The 19,020-nt window shown below is 33.5% G+C and overlaps 1 protein-coding gene across 1 annotated transcript in view; it reads right to left on the reverse strand.

Annotated features, from left to right (window-relative positions):
- LOC109047815 (receptor-type tyrosine-protein phosphatase mu-like) overlaps positions 1-19,020 on the reverse strand; it is a 230,700-nt gene that overhangs the window by 181,318 nt on the left and 30,362 nt on the right. The window contains exon 2 of the mRNA XM_042752238.1: positions 4,417-4,539. Coding sequence (XP_042608172.1) covers positions 4,417-4,539 — 123 coding nt within the window. The remainder of the gene's footprint in view (positions 1-4,416; positions 4,540-19,020) is intronic.

A 19,020-nucleotide genomic window follows, 5' to 3' on the forward strand; every position in this document is an offset into this window, starting at 1 on the left:
AACTACAGACAGTACAACAAATACGACCATCATAAGAAAATATCTAATTTTATTAATTATTGAATAAATGAATGCTATTTTTTATTATATTAATTAATCAATCAATGAAAACAAAACATTACAAGCTGTACAAAAATACTACTCTCATTATTACTTTATAATAAATAAATCAATAATTAGTATATAAAATATTGTTTGTTTGTAAATGTATTAATTAAATGTTATTAATTAGAGCTTAATTACAATAATAAATACATGTATAAATACATACATACATAAAATATTTGTTCTTACAGTTTTACAATATGTATGTATGAATGCATGTATTTTTATTTATTTATATATAAATAAATGAAATAGTTTTGGTTATTATTAATCAAATAAATAAATCATTTAAATAAATAAATAAATAAAACCTGCACAAAAATACTAACATCTTAATTAAATCCTTTATGTATTATAATAATAATGATACTATTTAAATAAAACGACAAATAAATAAGCATAAAAAAGTAATTATGTTTATACATTTATAATGTATTTATAATGAATGAAATTTATTATAAATACATCAACTGCACTGTAAACTGCACTAACAACAAACAAATAAAACATATGATTTACTCTTTTGCGAAAAATGTATGTTCTGTCTTTTTCCTTTTGATTTTGGGGCTTGTCTTGACAGATGTCATGAGTTTGACCTTTCTTAGTGACACAGAAAGCACGCTCTCTGTCCTCGTGTTCGCGCTCCACTTTTCCAAGCGGCACCTGGATCTGTAATGTGGCCGGGAGGGTAATGCCATTATCGGCACGCTAATGAGAAAGCAGAGACAGACTCGTACCTGCTCCATCTATTCTCAGAGAAAGCGTGTGAAGCAGGGCGTTCAGCCTGACACCAGCCAAATGAAAAACACCAATATATCCCGGCGGCCTTGACCTCGCTGGAAGTGAAACAGAATTAAATAGATAAGAGCTGTCATCGAGTGTGGAGGGTGAACTATTGCAGACCGGCTGTCACGCTCATATGAGCTTCTCATATTGATTACCACCCAAAACCACTTCGGTCGGTCAGCGGGCCGCAGGAGTGAAGAAAACACCCACATCTGAGGTTTCAGAGATCACAGAAGAAGAACCAGTACAGCTCCACCAATCAAACTCAACTCAATGATGTCACATTTACATGCAAACTGCTTCAGAAGTTCTCTCAACTATTGTCTAAAAACACTTAATCATTTTGTCAATTTAATTTTTTCATTCGCTAAATGCAAAATGCCTCATTCAGCTGATACATTTGTTAAATCAACTACATTTACATTTATACATTTAGCAGATGCTTTTAATGTCAATTGATCATAAGAAGCAAATAAACACGAGAAGTGCTTGCAATTCAATGTTTCATGCAATATTAGCATTTGGTAACAGTACATTAATTGTTTGATTAGAGATCGACAGAGTTAATTTTACAGTTTTTTTCTATTTTATTTTATTTAATTTTTTGCCGATAACCGATTAATCAACCGATATTTTATATATAAAAAAGATACTTAATGAAAACGTATATTTACAATTATTTATTAAAAAATGTACACAACCATGAAAATGTACTGTACTTTGTAAATGAAATATATAAACACAAATATTAACATTTAATATTAATATATTGCTTATGCCATGTTCATTCCTATTAATTAACCAATAAGCATTAACTAATGTAAACAAATGCAACTTTAAAATGTAAAATTGTATTAATAAATGTTGAAATTAACAAGCTAACAATGAACAATACTTCTACAGCATTTATTGACCTTATTATTGAAATAAAATACATGTGTATTCTCTGTTTGCTTTTATCTTAGAACACTAAAATATGCATAAAAGTGATGATTAAAAAAAGAACAAATCGGATGAGTTTCTGATTTGTTTATGTTTTTGTTGGCTGCATGAACATATCGGTTTGCCTTCTAATGTCACTAGCTTTAAATACATAACGTCGCTGGTTAATTAATGCACAAAATTTAACAGCTGGACATAAAGTAATGCAAACAGATCGTAACAATCATAACTTTTGGGCTCGACTGTTTTAACCGTTTACAGTGTTTTTCTGCTCTCAGCTATGACAGCAAACATACTGCTGTTTTTTTTTCCTACTAATGCAGCATCTAGTTAATTAATTGCTTTTGAATCATATAATGACAGTGGACCCTTCTCAGCTGCTCCAGCAATGGATGGTGACCTGGAAAAACTATTGGTATGGTTTTTTGCCAATAACCGATTATTCCAGCAATCAGATATCGGTGCCGATTATCGGTTGATCTTTAGTTTTGATAGTCACATATATAGTCTAATAGTGCACTCAATGTGTCAGGTGAGCTATGCTATCATTGTTTGTAAAGTTACAATCATCCTACAAAGCGAAGAAATCCGGGATATAGTTTTAAATAAATGAACATACTGTAGGAATCAATACTCAACACACAAATCTCAAGAACAGTGACAAACAAAGATGAGCTCTTCACATCACAACTCAACAAATAACTAACAATAATGATAGAACAACAACAAAAATCTTTAAATGAAGTCAAAAACAATACAATAATCCTATAACAGTTACCCCATCATTGATTCGTGCTGTAATGCATGCTGGGAAATAGGGATTTCAGCAATATGCATTTCTTCATTCAGAAGACTTTGTTTGACTAGTCAGGACAGCACTGGGATGAAGTGTGTGGGTCTGGCATTGGTTTTGTGTGGTTTCAAGAAAACTGCATTAGTATTTGAGACCCAAAAGGTTTAGTAAAGTGGAAAATATGTCAGTGTTTTTTTACAGTGATGCAGGACTCTTTCAGTTTCTGTGTGTCCACATAAATCAGCAGCGCTGCGAGAGCAAATGCTCCTGTCTGCTTCTCTCCACTGTACTTACGCAGCAAAGTGAAATTAGCCACGTCCTCGCAATTAATCCTGTGCCTGCTGTCTCGGGCGTGGAGGATCTGTGTGGTTAGGCATCAGATTTAAGAGCGAACGCCACGGCTGCTGCTTCTAATGGAAGCGTTTATTAGGGTGTGACAAACAACCTCCTGAGCGCCAGCGACGGCACAAACACACCGCACCGTTTTAATAACGATTATTACTTACAAAACTGATCCAGCTTGTCGTCCAGCTTGCATCTGAATCTATAATCCTCTTTGAATGTTACACTGTTTGGCTTTAGTGAATATAAATGTGTTGAGAAACTAACACAAGACAACAGTAATGCTCATGAGTCTAAACAACTGTAAACAGACTCGAAATATGGTTTTCTCTTTTGTTTTGTCTTCTAACTTACTAATGGTGACATGCACTCATATAGAAAAGCATTGTTTTAAAACAGAGGTATTAGAAGGTCAAAATAAGCAAAGTGTTCCCAAGCAACAGAGACTCTACTATAAACAATGTCACAATAAACAGGGAAAATATTTCCACTTGTAAACTTCCTTTTCACAAATCTGGAGTCCAAACTAGTGGGTGTTAAGGTTTACTAAGTTAGTATATATATATAAATCTGTGTCCATGTGTTGAGAAACTAACACAAGACAACAGAGATGTTCATGAGTCTAAACAACTTTAAAGTTTTTGTTTACATAATATATGTGTGTGTGTACTGTGTATATTTACTATGTACACAAACATACAGCATGTATTTTGAAAATATTTACATTTGCTTGTATATTTTATATTTATATACATTATATCATATATACATATATTTAATATATAAACATAACATTTTTCTTACATATCTGCATGCATGAATGTTTATTTCAGCTACATTTCTCATTTTTAATTTGAAGTACTAAAATAAATACAACTAAAATTAATAAAAGGTAAAAAAAAATGACAAAAAAAACATACAATTACTAAAACTTTAACTAAAATTAAAGTGAAAACAGAAAATACAGAAATAAAATCTAGTTCGAAATATTAACAAGAACTGTACAATAGTACATTAATGATACTAAAATAACATGATGCTAGAATAAATCCCTCCTGTTTATAAATTTGTTTTCCAGAGTCTGTTTTTTTTCCCTTAAGTCTGCCTCTCTCACTGGATTCTCTGCAGAACAGATAAGTGGCATTTTCACCTTCCCATTAAAATCTGTTAAAGTGCCGTAGCAGAAGTCTGTCCAGCCAATGACACGACAGCGTTTATCAAAGCTGCTGCGCTGACAGCGACCCTGATCATATGCTCAAACAATGAATCAAAGAGACACAACCCTGCAGAAACTGAAGCCTCAAACTCCATTAAAATCCATCAGCGAAACACATCAGCATGAATCAGATCATTCATCATGACACCCAGCTCTAGAGCACCTGATCCAGAATCAGCCGTGCTCTGAGACATGCATATAAAACAGTACAGAGCGGTGTAGACGGACTGACCTGACGGCACCCAGGGGTCTGAGGAGGGTTTCTGCTGGGTGTTGATCTGCTCCCAGTCGAAGTCGTCATCTTTGCCTTGACTGTAGCCACAGTCTGTGTAGGATTTCTCCAGGAGGCAGTCTTCTGCAGAGAGGAAAAGAGAGGAGACATCAGTGATGCTTGCAACCTCAAAACTAGTCACACACAAACAGATAACAGATAATCTGAAATACCAAGTTCCAGAACAGTGCAAAAGTGGAAAATCATCATTCTTACTGAGTAAATAGTGTGAGTAAATCTATTATTTTGGTGAGTTTAGAGTAAATATTGTGAAAAAAATAATACTACTACAAATAAAACAAATGTTGTGATTGGTAAATGATGCATATAGTGTAGGATTGTGCATAATTCATAACTGAATTCTTGTGAATGTTTTTTTAAATTCAATTCCTGAATTCGAACTGAGGAAGTAAACAGGATGCAGAACTACAGTTTGAATCTGAATGTAACAAAGTAGGATTTAAATGAAGTGAAAGCAAAAAAAGCAAAGTTAAACCAGACAATCTGGGAATATTGACTTGACAAAGTCTTGAATAAATTCAATATAAACATGGATGGATGATAAATGGACAGGATGGATGGATGGATGGATGGATGGATGGATGGATGGATGGATGGATGGATGGATGGATGGATGGATGGATGGACAGGATGGATGGATGGATGGACAGGATGGATGGACGGATGGACGGATGGATGGATGGATGACGGATGGACGGATGGATGGATGGATGGATGGATGATAAATGGACAGAACGATGGATGGATAGATGGATAGATGGATAGATGGATGGATGGATGGACGGACGGACCGAAAAATAGATGGATGATGAATGGACCAAATGATGGATGGGTGGAAAGAAAAATGGATGGATGGATGGATGAATGGACAGAACGATGAATAGATGGATGGATGATGGATGAATGGATGGATGGATGGATGGACAGAACGATGGATGGATGGATGGATGAAAAAATAGGTGTATGATGAATGGACCAAATGATGGATGGATGGATGGACAGAACAATGAATGGATAAAAAAAAGATGGATTGATGGATGGATGGATGGATGGATGGATGTTGAATGGACAGAATGATAGATGGATGAATGATGAATAGACAGAATGATCGATGGATGGATAAAAAAAGATGGATGATGAATGGACCGAATGATGGATGGATGGATGGACAGAACAATGAATGGATGGATGAATGGGTGGATGGATGGATGGTGAAATGACAGAAAAATAGATGGATGGATGATGAATGGACCGAATGATGGATGGATGGACAGGTAGACAGACAGATAGGGCAGTGTGAAGAATAAATTCTGCTCAACATGTCAATGAAAGAAACTCCAAATCAATGACAGCCAAAGCCTCCAGCAGAGAGAACAGCATCACAGACACTCGTCCTGCCACACAATCTCTGGCTCATTCTCATCCGCTGCGACAAACACAAGCGCAGTTTACTTTAACGCCCAGGAGAGCAGCTCAAACTCGCCCGTCTCGGCGTGACGCTCCGCCAAAACCAACATCCTGAAGGCACAAGCACATCTCTCAGCGTTGTGATGTTTTCATGAAATTTCTGAGCATGAATCTCTTTTTTTGCGACGCAGACGCCCAGGAGCGGAGGATCTGGCTCAGAACAAGCGCGACTGAGTTGCGTGAATTTATTTTGGGTTTGAGCGTAAGGACTGAGGTGTGAGCGAGTCTCTCATGTCTGCTCTTTTATTTTGACAGCAGGCAACATTTTCTTCTCCCTGATGTGAAAAGCAGACTCCAGATTTTATGTGATCAACTACATTTCGTGAACAAACAGCTCACGGTTTCCGGCATCGAGTGAGCCGTGGTTGTTTGGTGCTGGGATTCCCTTGATCTGCGAGCGTGTTTCGCTGTCAGGACGAGTTCAGATCACACATCACGACATCTCTGACTCTGCTTCTGCATTAAAGCTCGTTAGCAGCAACACCGCAGTCAAGGCTTTGATTCCCACACTGATCAAACACACAGCCTCAACCCGTCTGCCAGATGAAAACTAATACACATACATCTCTTGTTATTCACACAGCTGCTGCCCTGCTGAGTTTCCAGGTTCTCAGGTGTTTCTCCAAACCAAAAACCCCTGCAATCTCACCTGTGTCTCCACTAGAGCTCCACGAGTGAGTCTTGGAGAAAATCATCTCAATGCATTCGATTACACCAATCATGAAAATAATGAAACCTGTCAAGAACACGTTCACGGCACATTTCATCCCAATGTCAAATAAAAAAAAATTAAAAATAAAATATTAACTTGCACTGTGACTATTTTCATGACAATTAAACACATATTTTAGACCCAAATTCTTATTATTGTAATATGGCTGTACTGGTAAAATAAAAAAAATTATGTCTTGAATGTACTTAAATTAAATTTAGAAAAAGTTACTGCATTACTGTACTTCTCCTGTAATGTGGTAAAATTGCAGAAGTTACTTTTTTTATGCATAGGCAAGATTTATAAACTACAAAAAAAACAAAAAGTGAAAAAGGTACAAAATAGTAGTTTATTAGCCATTTAGTAAAATGTATAATGTAATATAAGTTTTTAAGTTATATAATTATATTACATTTTTAGTGTTTAATTATCATGAAAATAATCTCACAATGTCCTTTACTATATAATTATATTACATTTTTAGTGTTTAATTATCATGAAAATAATCTCACAATGTCTTTTTTGATTTAAGAGATACATGTTTCCGTGAGTCATACTTTCTGACAGTATTTTAGTTTATACTGAGGTTCTGGCTTTACGGGACTCACTTCTGCTGTCCGAAAGGCATTCGATTCGCTCATCTGAGCAAACAGTCCCAGAATGCCGCTGCGCTTCTCGACAGACGTCTTATTAACTTTGACACAGAAAGTGTTGCTTCAGGGCCTGATGGCACATCAATACTGCGATCTCAGCTCACCTTTCCAACGCAAACACAGAAAAATCCTGCGCTGCTGCTTTAATTGATGCCCGAGTAAAAGCTTTATTCAGGTTCACATGAAAGTCTGTTCTCTCGTGCCACGATCGATGCACTCGTCTGCAAACTCTTTATTCTCTCCGAAGAAAAACAGCAGTAAAACAAAGCAACACGGACTGGTACAAAAGTGATGTTTTCAATATTTGAGCAGGGCCCTCACATCTTTTAAGTCCCGACATCTACCACATTTTTTACAGTTTCAGCCGATGTGTGACGATTACAGCATCACGTCAGTGTTGTGTTTTTAATGTGGCACTGATGATAAAACACCAGACCACAGAGCTGTGACGCCGTGTGGAGCAAATGATGAGACAAAAACACACTCATTATGCAAATCATACATACAATGGCTTGAATACTCTTCTACAAGCTTTTAGTTTCTTCATTAAAATTAATCTCGATATTTTTGAGGGTCGTAAAGTCACAAATGTTTTGCAGGTGCAGCCACTCAGCCATAATTAAATTAGAGTCTCATTAAAAAGATGAAATTCTTCACAAAAATGTTTTGTTTTTAAATATTGATATTTAAAAAACTTAAACTCGGCTTGTTTTATGTTGAAATTCAAAAACAGAAATAAAAAGCTCTGCATAAACACAAAGAAAACTCAAATTAAAACCATAAAACATATTTTCTTTATTGAAAATGACTGAAATAACACTGACTAAAATTTTTTTTTAATCAAACGTATTTTATTTCAGCTAGCTGTCAAGGCAATGTATTTTAGATTTTTGTTTACTTTAACTTAAAGTACTAAAATAAACAAAAAATTAAAAACTGTAAATATATTAAAAAATAAAAACGACAAACCACAAAACTAAATTACTAAAATTATAATGAGAATTACTAAAATTATACTAACATTATAATGAAAAGCAAAAATATAAAATATAAAAAATATATAAAATAATACATTATATTAAGTTATTATATATAATATATTATATAATAAATAATATAAAATTAAATAAAAATGACAAAAACACAACAAAACTGATAAAATCCAAAAAATTATAAAGAAAACCAAATATAAAATAAAACATCTAAAAATTACAACAAATAATAAAATATGAACTAAAAATGACAAAAACACAACAGTGACAAGAAATCTGCTTCCTTTATTTTTTACATTTTGAGTTATAGTAAAAAATGTTATATAACAGTATGATTGATTTTAACAGATGACATCGTCATTTCCAAAAGAAATTATATGTAAATATATGACGTTAAATAATAAAATGTTATATAGTTAAGTCATTAGTCAACCATTACTAGGACTGAGATAGTATATCACAGTTTTTAATCTATTTTAAATTAGCTTTATTTAGCTTTATCTAAGTTTGATTTCAGTTTTAGTTAAGAAAAAAATAAGAGAATAAATGAAAATTTATTAAATACAATAAATTATTTTTTTTTTTTACTTTTTTATACGTTTTGTATATTTTATTTAATTATTATTAACATTTATTTAAATCAAATAACCATTTTTTATGGTTTTAGTTTAGTTTTATGGTTTCTAATTTTGTTTATTAATTTATTCTTTTTTAGCATTAATATGTAAATGTGATCTTCTGACATCAACGCATCTTTAGCACATCGTGGACCACTACCGGGAGCGATTAAGACAAGAAATAGATCCAAGGAGGAGAAAAGGGCAGCGGTGCCCTGGAGAGAGTCAGATCTGTGCTGGTATTGATGCATTTACAAAAACCCGCGGCTCCTGCTCGATGCACGCAGTAATAACTCCTGCTTACGAGAGACAAAAGCGGCTGAAATCAGGAGAAACGCTGCTGATAAACCTCCAAAATCTGAAACCTGACGCCGTGTTTTAACGAGCAGAGCGTCTTTGAAAGGAAGCCTGCTGCGCCCAACACTAATGGCTCTTAATTGACAGCCAGAAGATGAAAGCAGCAGCCACGGATCAGACGCGGTGGATTTTCATAATCCAGATATAATTTGGGAGACAAGCCCAGAGATCTGAGTGTGTGATCACAGGTTCAACACAGAACCGGATCAGGAGCTAAACCGGCTTGACCTTCTCATGCGGTTGGTCTGAGAGACGCCTTCAGCTCAGATTCTCTCAGATGCATTATTCAGCTCACATAAATAATTGCTGGAATTAATCGTGTTCAGTCTGTAAATAATGTTTGTTTCAAGAAATATTTGCTCTCAGTAGCATCAATAGCAAAGCAGCCCACTCATGCAAATCTCTCTCAGTATCCAGCTACAGACCACAACACGCCTGACTAACTCATCTGTCCCTGATTAACACGGTCTGCTAATCCATAAAACAACTAAGAAATAATTCAATCATATAAATAAAAAATGTAAAAAAAAAAAAAAAAAAAAAAAAAAAAAATTAATAAAAAGTATAAAAATAAAATAAAATTATTAATTAAATCATAAGTGTAAAACAATTAAATCATAAAAATGTTAAATAAAAATGTAATTATTTTTATAAGATTTTAAAATAAAATGCTTACTAATATGAATTAAATAAAAATGTAAACATCAAAATACATAATTTTAAAATAAAAATAATCAGAATAAAACTCATACTACAGATTAAGTAAATCACAATGTAAAAACATACATTAATTATTTTAAAATGAAACTAATCCACATAAATCATTCTAAATGTGAATTAAATCAAAATACATAAATGATTTTAAAATAAAAATAATCCAAATAAAAATGAATTAAATCATAAAAATGTCAAATTAAAATGCATAAATAATTTTAAAATAAAACGAATCCAAATAAAACACTTACTAAACATAAAAATGTCAAGAACACAACAAAACTGATGAACTTTGAACTAAAATTAAAATGAGAACTAAAATATTAAAACTATAACAACATACGATATATAGTCATGGACATTTACGTCTAGATTTTAAGCAAGTACATCTGAATGTTAAGTTATTGAAATATTTCTAGATTTTAAGCAAGTATCTTATCTAAAAGCTGTTTGTTAATATCTCATCGAACACACTCGATTCAAAAACAAATCAACATAACAATACTCACAAACAAATGAACTTAAAAAAATCAATCACAAGTGCTTCGCATCATAAAACCTCAATTACAAGTGCTGAAGATTATCTATTAGCAATTATTGCTGACTATATGGAGAGCACCGCTGGACAACATCAGCATCGACCCACAGCGAGTCACAGTGCATCAGTTATCCAGCACACTTACACGCGTATCGCTCGCTCGAGTCCGAGTTCATTCTAATCAGTCATCTGACTCAACTATGTTCACTAGACTGATTACAGCCTTCAGATCTTCTGCTCTGAACGCCTTAGCAACACCTTAGCAACCATCCGGGAAAACTGTAGCAACCTCCTAGCAACCAACCAGACCACCCTAGCATTGTCTTAGCAACCACATAGCAACCAACCAGATCCTAGCAACCACCATAATCACCTTAGCAACCTCATAGCAACCAACCAGACCACCCTAGCATTGTCTTAGCAACCACATAGCAACCAACCAGATCCTAGCAACCACCATAATCACCTTAGCAACCTCCTAGCAACCAACCAGACCACCCTAGCATTGTCTTAGCAACCACATAGCAACCAACCAGATCCTAAGCAACGCCACATAAGTCACCTTAAGCAACATCCTAGAAACCAAACCATCCACCCTAGCATTGTCTTAGGCAACCACATAGCAACAAACCGATCCTAGCACCACCATAACCACTTAGCAACCTCCTAGCAAAACCACCCAAATGCTTAGCAACCACATAGAACACCTTCCTAGCAACCATAATCCCTAGAAGAAACCTCATAGCAACCACTCTGACCCCCAATCCCTACAAAAAACACCATAACAACACCCAAACACCAAATTAGAACACTCCGACCAACCTAGCTCACACTAGCAACCCCCCTAGTTACCACCCGAACACCCTAGCACACACAGTTGACACCCCAGACCCCTATCACATTTAAAATATACAATTAACTAACCCTACAAATAAGTAGTAAGATAATTGAACCCCCATAGTCCTAGTATCTATGAAATGACTATATATATATGAACTTATATTTTTTTTTTTTTTTTTTTTTTTTTAAAGTATATACACACACACGGTAGTATATGTCATATAAAAATAATACAAGCCCTATATTAATAATTATGTATACATGAAAATGAAATTAATAATTTAAATGCATAATATAGCTAATATACTTATACTATTAATTGTATACTATCAAGATTAATCACATCCAAAATAAGTTTTTGTTCACATAATATTTGTGTGTGTACCATGTATATTAATTATCAAGATTAATCACATCCAAAATAAGTTTTTGTTCACATAATATTTGTGTGTGTACCATGTATATTAATTATGTATATATATATAAATACACACATACAGTAAATATTGTAAAAATATTTACATGTATTTGCATGCATATATTTATATTCTTGGTTTATATTATATATAAATATATTTAACATATAAACAAATATTTTTCATGAACATATACATGCATGTGTTTTATTTATATATCCATAATAAATAATATACACAGTATACACACATATATTATGTAAACAAAAACTTTTATTTTGGATGCGATTAATCACGATATATATATATATATATACACACATAGAATATGAATACATGAAGAGTTCAGATGCAAAAGCCTCTAAGTGCCATCTGAAATTTTCTTCTAAATAAGCACTTTTATCAGCTCCTATATTTATGTTCAGTTATTTCACTTTAATTGCATACATAAATACACATATACATATATGCTAATAGCTACTTTTGTTCTTTATGAGAGGACCTTCATCTCATTTGATTATTTGCCGTCAGTGTAAAAACTGCTTCACAATATACTGGATGAGGCACATTTAAAGCTGCATTATGACTCTCTCCTGCAATACAGCACTAATGCTGTGAGATAAACTGTGTGTGTGAAGCTTAGAGGGAATCTTGTGGGGGTTTTTACAAAAAAAATCCCTACATATATCTTTTTTCATTTCATCTCCTCAGGGCTTGGGGTTCGTGATTGACTGAAATCTAAAGCCTACACTCCAGCCTCATTGTTTGAGAATAGCTTTGCTAATACACAAAATCACCAGGGAGGATAATAAACTGCCTACATACTCAAATGAGTTATGCATTACACTGTAAAAAAAAAAAAAATTTAACGGTAAAAGATTGTAAAAATGCCACAGTAAAACCTGTTAAAGGGTTAACAGTTAGTTCCTCTACTATATACAGTACTGGACACAGTGTTGGGTGAGTTACTCTAAAAAAGTAATTAATTACAGTGTAATTAGATTACTGTACAAATTTCTCTCTCCAAAAGTATGTAATTACTTTCTAAACCCTATATCAACCTCAGCAAGTTAATGATACAAGGGTAGACATGAAAACAATTCTCACTATTAACTATGAACAAACAAACAATTTTTAAAAATAGTTGATGTTTTAAAAAAATATTTTATGTTTTAAAACGTTAATATAAAAATAAATAAAATTTTAAATAAAAATTATTTAACAAAAAATTTTTCATCATTTAATATATTATTTAATAAATTAATAATAAATAATAAAAAAAAAAAAAAATAATAAAATAATGTTATACTGAAAATTATATAACACAAAATATTTTAACATTTTAAACAAATAAATATGTTACTTTTGTATTTGCAGCAAAGGTTTCAATAAAGGGCGGGAATAGATTAATTTAAATAACGTTTACATTTTTATATTTACAAATGTTTTATATTTCTAATAATACATTTATTTAATATTTTAAAATAATATTAATGTCAATATTTAAAAAAATAATAGTAGTAATTTAATAACAAATAAATGCTATTTTATATAAAAAAGGTCAATACTACATTCATATGTTAAAATATTACAATTTAAATGTTCATATTTAATATTATTTTATATTTCATAGAGTATTTTTATTTTTAAATAATACTCCTATTTACATTTAATATTTCAAAAATGCTTTTTACAACAAATAAATAATGCTAGTTCTGTATTCACAGTAAAACGTTTCAATAAAGGATAATAACATTAATATTGTTAATATTTAAACATGTTTTATCATTCAAATAATATACTATTTAGTATTTAAAAATAATATTAATTTTTATACGTAATATTTTGTGATATAACAACAAATAAGTAAAAAGTTTCAATAAAGCACAATAATATATTAACATTGTTTTTTAAAAAAAATAAAATGTTAATATTTAAAAGAGTTTATTTTTCTAATAATATAATAGCCTATCTAGTATCTAGTAATGATATTTATTTTTTATAGGTCTACTTAATATTTTAAAATATTGGCCATTTTTAACAACACTTTTTTTACTTTGGATTTCACAGTTAAAAGTTTGGATTAAGGGTGAGTTGGCAGCGAACTGAAGAAAGCGTCCTGGCAAACACACATCTGCTGCACTCTGGAGCTCTCTGGCCTCTTTTATTGTGCACCGCAACAAACAGGCCCAAACAAATCAACATGTACAGTACCACCAACGCGGCATGATGGATGTTTATTTTAGTCTGGACTGAGCAGCTCGATATCAGGACGCTCCAGAGATGATTTATCCCTGGCCTGTTCTCATTCGATTAGCCGCGGGCGTTCCTGACCTTCCCGCTGAAGAAAGACCTCAATCTCCCCTCCTACCTGAGGCAGTGAGACCTTCCATCAAAGCAAAGCCACTGGAGTCAGCGAACCGGCGGAGCGAACCAAAGCCAGATCCGGGGGGGAATCGCACAGACTCCCTGAATTACACCCAATTTGTCCAGAGCTGCCAGCAACAAAAACTCGGAGGAATAGCCGGCGCTCCCGAAACCGGAACGTTTGCCTTTTGATCTCGGAATCGAGAAGGTAAACAACAACACTAATGAGCTTTATAGTGTTCTGAAGGAAACTTTCACGAGGAAAAACTTCTCGGGGGGCTTCAAAAGAGTCGATTGTTTTTGTAATTATTTAGCACAGGCATTTTAATTACTTTTAATTGCATTTAATTATGCAAGACAAACATGCAGGGCTTTTTTTGGGCTGCTGTTGCTGAAGTAAATCTCGATGAGGTTTAAAAAGCAGGATGTTCTCTTTAATATAGTGAACTAGATCAAGCGCACTACTGAGTGCTACATGAAAACTACAGCACGTTTTATCTTGTGAACATGCAATGCATTTATAAGTAATTAAATACTGTAATTTAATGACTTTTCCCTTGATAAAGTAAGGGATTACTCTTCATTTTTCTAATTAGAGTTACTTCTAAAGTCATTGCATTAACAATTCTATAACGTCACGATTATGTTAGAATGTATGTTTTTAATGTAACATTCTACCTTTAAATACTTTGGTCAGTTCAAGAATAATTCATGCAATTTTATATTATTTATTTGACCGAATGAAAAGCAGTTTCAGTAATTAATTAATTAATTAGGCTACTTTTTTACCATAGTGACTTACCCAGAGCACTGGTGAACATATATACACTCTCTGACAAAGAAGTCTCTTCTGCTCAAAAAGGCTGCATTTATTTGATCAAAAATACAGTAAAAAATGTGAAATATTATTCTAATGTAAATCAGCTGTTTTCTATGTGAATATCTGTTAAAATGTAATTTATTTCTGTGATGCACAGCTGAATTTTCCAGTCTTCAGTGTCACGTGATCTTCAGAAATCATTCTAATATGCTGATTTGCTGCTCGAGAAACATTTTCTCTTAAAAAAAAAAAAAAGAAATATTTCAAAAATCTCCTGAGAGAATATTTCAATGCAGAATGATCCAAATATTCACATGGATGTTGTTTTTGGTACGAGTCCAATGCGTCCCGTTATAGCACAGCACAGTTCTGCATAGTTTTGGTCTTACGAGGCCTTTCAAACATGTTCATATCAGATCCAAACTCCAGATATTACACAGAAACAGATAAAGAGAGGAGTACAGCATTACAGCTGAACATTCCTGAAATGTCAAAGCTAAAAGAAACACATCACAAATGATGGTGTTGAACTCAGAGCGCTGCTAGTGTCACTGTAGAAACCTCATTTGTTATCAAATCCAGCAGCCAGACAGAATTAATTAAAGGACAATCATTAAACTCAGATCAAACACGCTCTCAGAACTCTAATGCGTCTTAATATTAGCATAATATTTAATATTTAAATATTATATTACATTTTGAATATTTAATATTATTTGGTTTTAAATATTTCACATTTTAAATAACAAATTAATATGCTACATTTGTATTCACAGTAAATATTTTCAACAGAGTGATGATATATTAATATTTAAAAAAAACATTTAAATGTTTTTTTAAAAATATATTATTTCTAGTAATATAATATTTAATATTTTAAATAATATTCATGTTTATATTTATAAATACTTATTATTTTATGTTAATGTTTAATATTTTTACAAACATTTTAATGTTAATATTTACAATATCTTATTTAATATTTTATGTTTTTTATATATTTTATGTGTTATTTTATTATGATTTTTTTAACATTGTTTCTTATTTTTACAAACATTTAAATGGTAAAATTTTTAAAAAATTATTTAATATTTTAAAATAATATTCATGTTTATATTTAAAAATATTTGCAATTTTTAGCATCAAATAAATAATGCTACTTCTGCATTCACAGCAAATGTTTCAATAAAGAGCAACATACTCATAATTTACAATATAATTAAATAGTTAATTAAACGACGCTCTCAGAACTCTACTGCATTGTGAGGTATGTTTATTCTGCGTCTGACCTCAGGACATCTCGTGACCCGTTTATCCTCTGACGGGAGGAAGTGATGTCGTATGAGTGGCCATCTGTTTTACCAGCAATATTTAATAGAATTCTGTTCTTCAATCAGGAGTTTAAGCTGCCGGCGAGATTTTGGCGATTTGGAGGATTATAGTAGGGATTTATGGAAAAGAAGCTGTTTTCTCTGAAATATCATTATGTGTGTAAATTATGAATCTGTGAAGTTTAGAGTCGCCCTGTTTCATCCAAAGCATATTCAAGATTATTATTTTGAGTATAAAACAAACATTTAAAATATAAAAACACAGATTCATGTCCTGATACATGACAACACACTGAAAAAAAAAATTATACATTTTTTTTTTAGGGCAGTAGTTGCAAACAATTTATTTTAGCTACATTTATAAAAAAAAAAAAAAAAAAAAAAAAAAAAAATGTAATGTTAGTTAACTAAATTAGTTTATTTAAATGTAGCTAAAATACATTGATTGCAACCAATAAAATTAAAAATTAAATTAATAAAAATTCAATTAATAACACTTTAAAATAATTAACATAAAAATTATTATTATACAGTGTTAATTTTGTTGATGAATAATTTTCGTCATGATTTACATTAACGACATTTTTTCACCGAAGAAAACGAGGCGATAATGAAATAAAAACTCTTTCTGAATGACAAAAACAATGAAAAAAAACAAGACAAAATTATTAGGGAGGGACTAAAACAGAAAAGTGATTACTGAATTCAGTTCTCTCTCGCATATTAATGCAGAAATAGACAGAAAATGATCTTAAAATGTCCGTTTTGAAGAGTATTCACATAAATACACCCGGTTAGGTCTTAAGAGAATGCAAAATGTTGGGAGAATATTAGATGTATGCACCAGTATATTGAATTCATGTGCTTTCCGTTTTAAAGGGACAGCAGCCTAATTTAGTTGTCTTTGTCGTTATTGTTGATATGATTCTTTAGGGTTTTAATGAAAAGTTTGTAACATAGTTTGGTTAAAATTTCTCAATGGTAGTGTAACAAACACCTTTTTACCGTCAAAAACAGCTCTTTTCAGAGCAAGCCGTTTTGTAGCATTTTCCTTTAAATGTTAATGAGCTCTGCTGACTCCGCCCCTCTCTTCCTCTGAGGGACTGTTTACTTTAGCCCCATTCACAGTGAAACTTGGTAATTAGCACATTATTAGGAAATGTGATTTGCAAAGATTAATTAAAAAACCTTATACTCACTTTTTCTGTTGGTGAAGCACGACCAAACGAATGGTTTTGAGTTTTGCAAAAAATATGTTATGAAATTGAGAGCTGAGAATTAGTGTCTGGTTTTGTAGATTTGGTGTGTGCTTCTGCTGTTTGAGTGTCAGCTTTCAGAAATTGTGTGACAAGTAAATATTTTGCGTGTAAGCAGCTGAAAACAACTGTAGTGACCCGGCTTCATACTTGAGCTCTCTGTAAACAGACTGAAGGTTTCTAAACACTAAACCTGCGGATGCGTCAAGCTCTGTTTAGTTTACCGTAGTAATATTTACAGAGCGCTGCCGTCCTCACACGACCCGCCGGAGACGAGCATCACCTATTTCAAATATTCAAGGCTTTGAGAGGAGGAGAATAGAGAGAATTCCAGCCCAACCCCGGACAATCTCACTCATCCAGCTCCGAGATCCAGAGAGAATTCATCTCAGCGGGAGACGCTCTTCAGAAACTCCCCGAGACCATCAATCCTTCTGATCCCTGTGTGAGGAGCTGCTTTACAGCGGTGATTACAGCTTCACACACACACACACACACACACACACACACACACACACACACACACACACACACACACACACACACACAGACACAGACACACACACACCACACACACACCACACACAGCACACACACACACACACACACAGCCACACACACACACACACACAGACAGCCAAACACACACACAGAGACACACACACACACACAGACACAGACACGGACACAGACACACACACAGAGACACACACACACACACAGACAGACACACACACACACACACACAGACACGGAGACAGACACACACACACAGACACACACACACACACACACACACACACCACACAGACACACACACACAACACACACACCAGACACACACACACAGACACACAGGACTCACAGACAGGACAGACACACACACAGCACACAGGACACACACCAGCTCTCACACACACACACACACACACAGACACAGACACAGACACAGACACACACAGACACACACACACAGACACAGACAGACACAGGACACACTCACACACACACACCACACACACAGCCACACACACACACACACACACACACACACACACACACACACACACATACTACACACAGACAGACACACACACACACACACACACACACCATAGCGACACACACACACACACACACATCACACACAGACAGACAGACACACACACACACAGCCACTCACATATACACACACACACACACACACAAGGCTCACTCACAGACACTCCACACACACACACGCACACACACACACACACACACACACACACACACACAAGAAATCTCACTTGTCTGCTTTAGATTTTCAGGAACAAATCTCAACAATGTCTCAATCTGTGCTCAAATCTGCCAATATTAGAGGAATTTAAAGAATTTTAGAAGCAACGTCTGAATTGAGTTTGATTCTTACACTCAACACAGCAGAGAACTTCAAACCTGGCCATTTCTCAAGACAACTCAATT

Source organism: Cyprinus carpio, chromosome B24 (assembly GCF_018340385.1).
Source record: "Cyprinus carpio isolate SPL01 chromosome B24, ASM1834038v1, whole genome shotgun sequence".
NCBI lineage: Eukaryota > Metazoa > Chordata > Actinopteri > Cypriniformes > Cyprinidae > Cyprinus > Cyprinus carpio.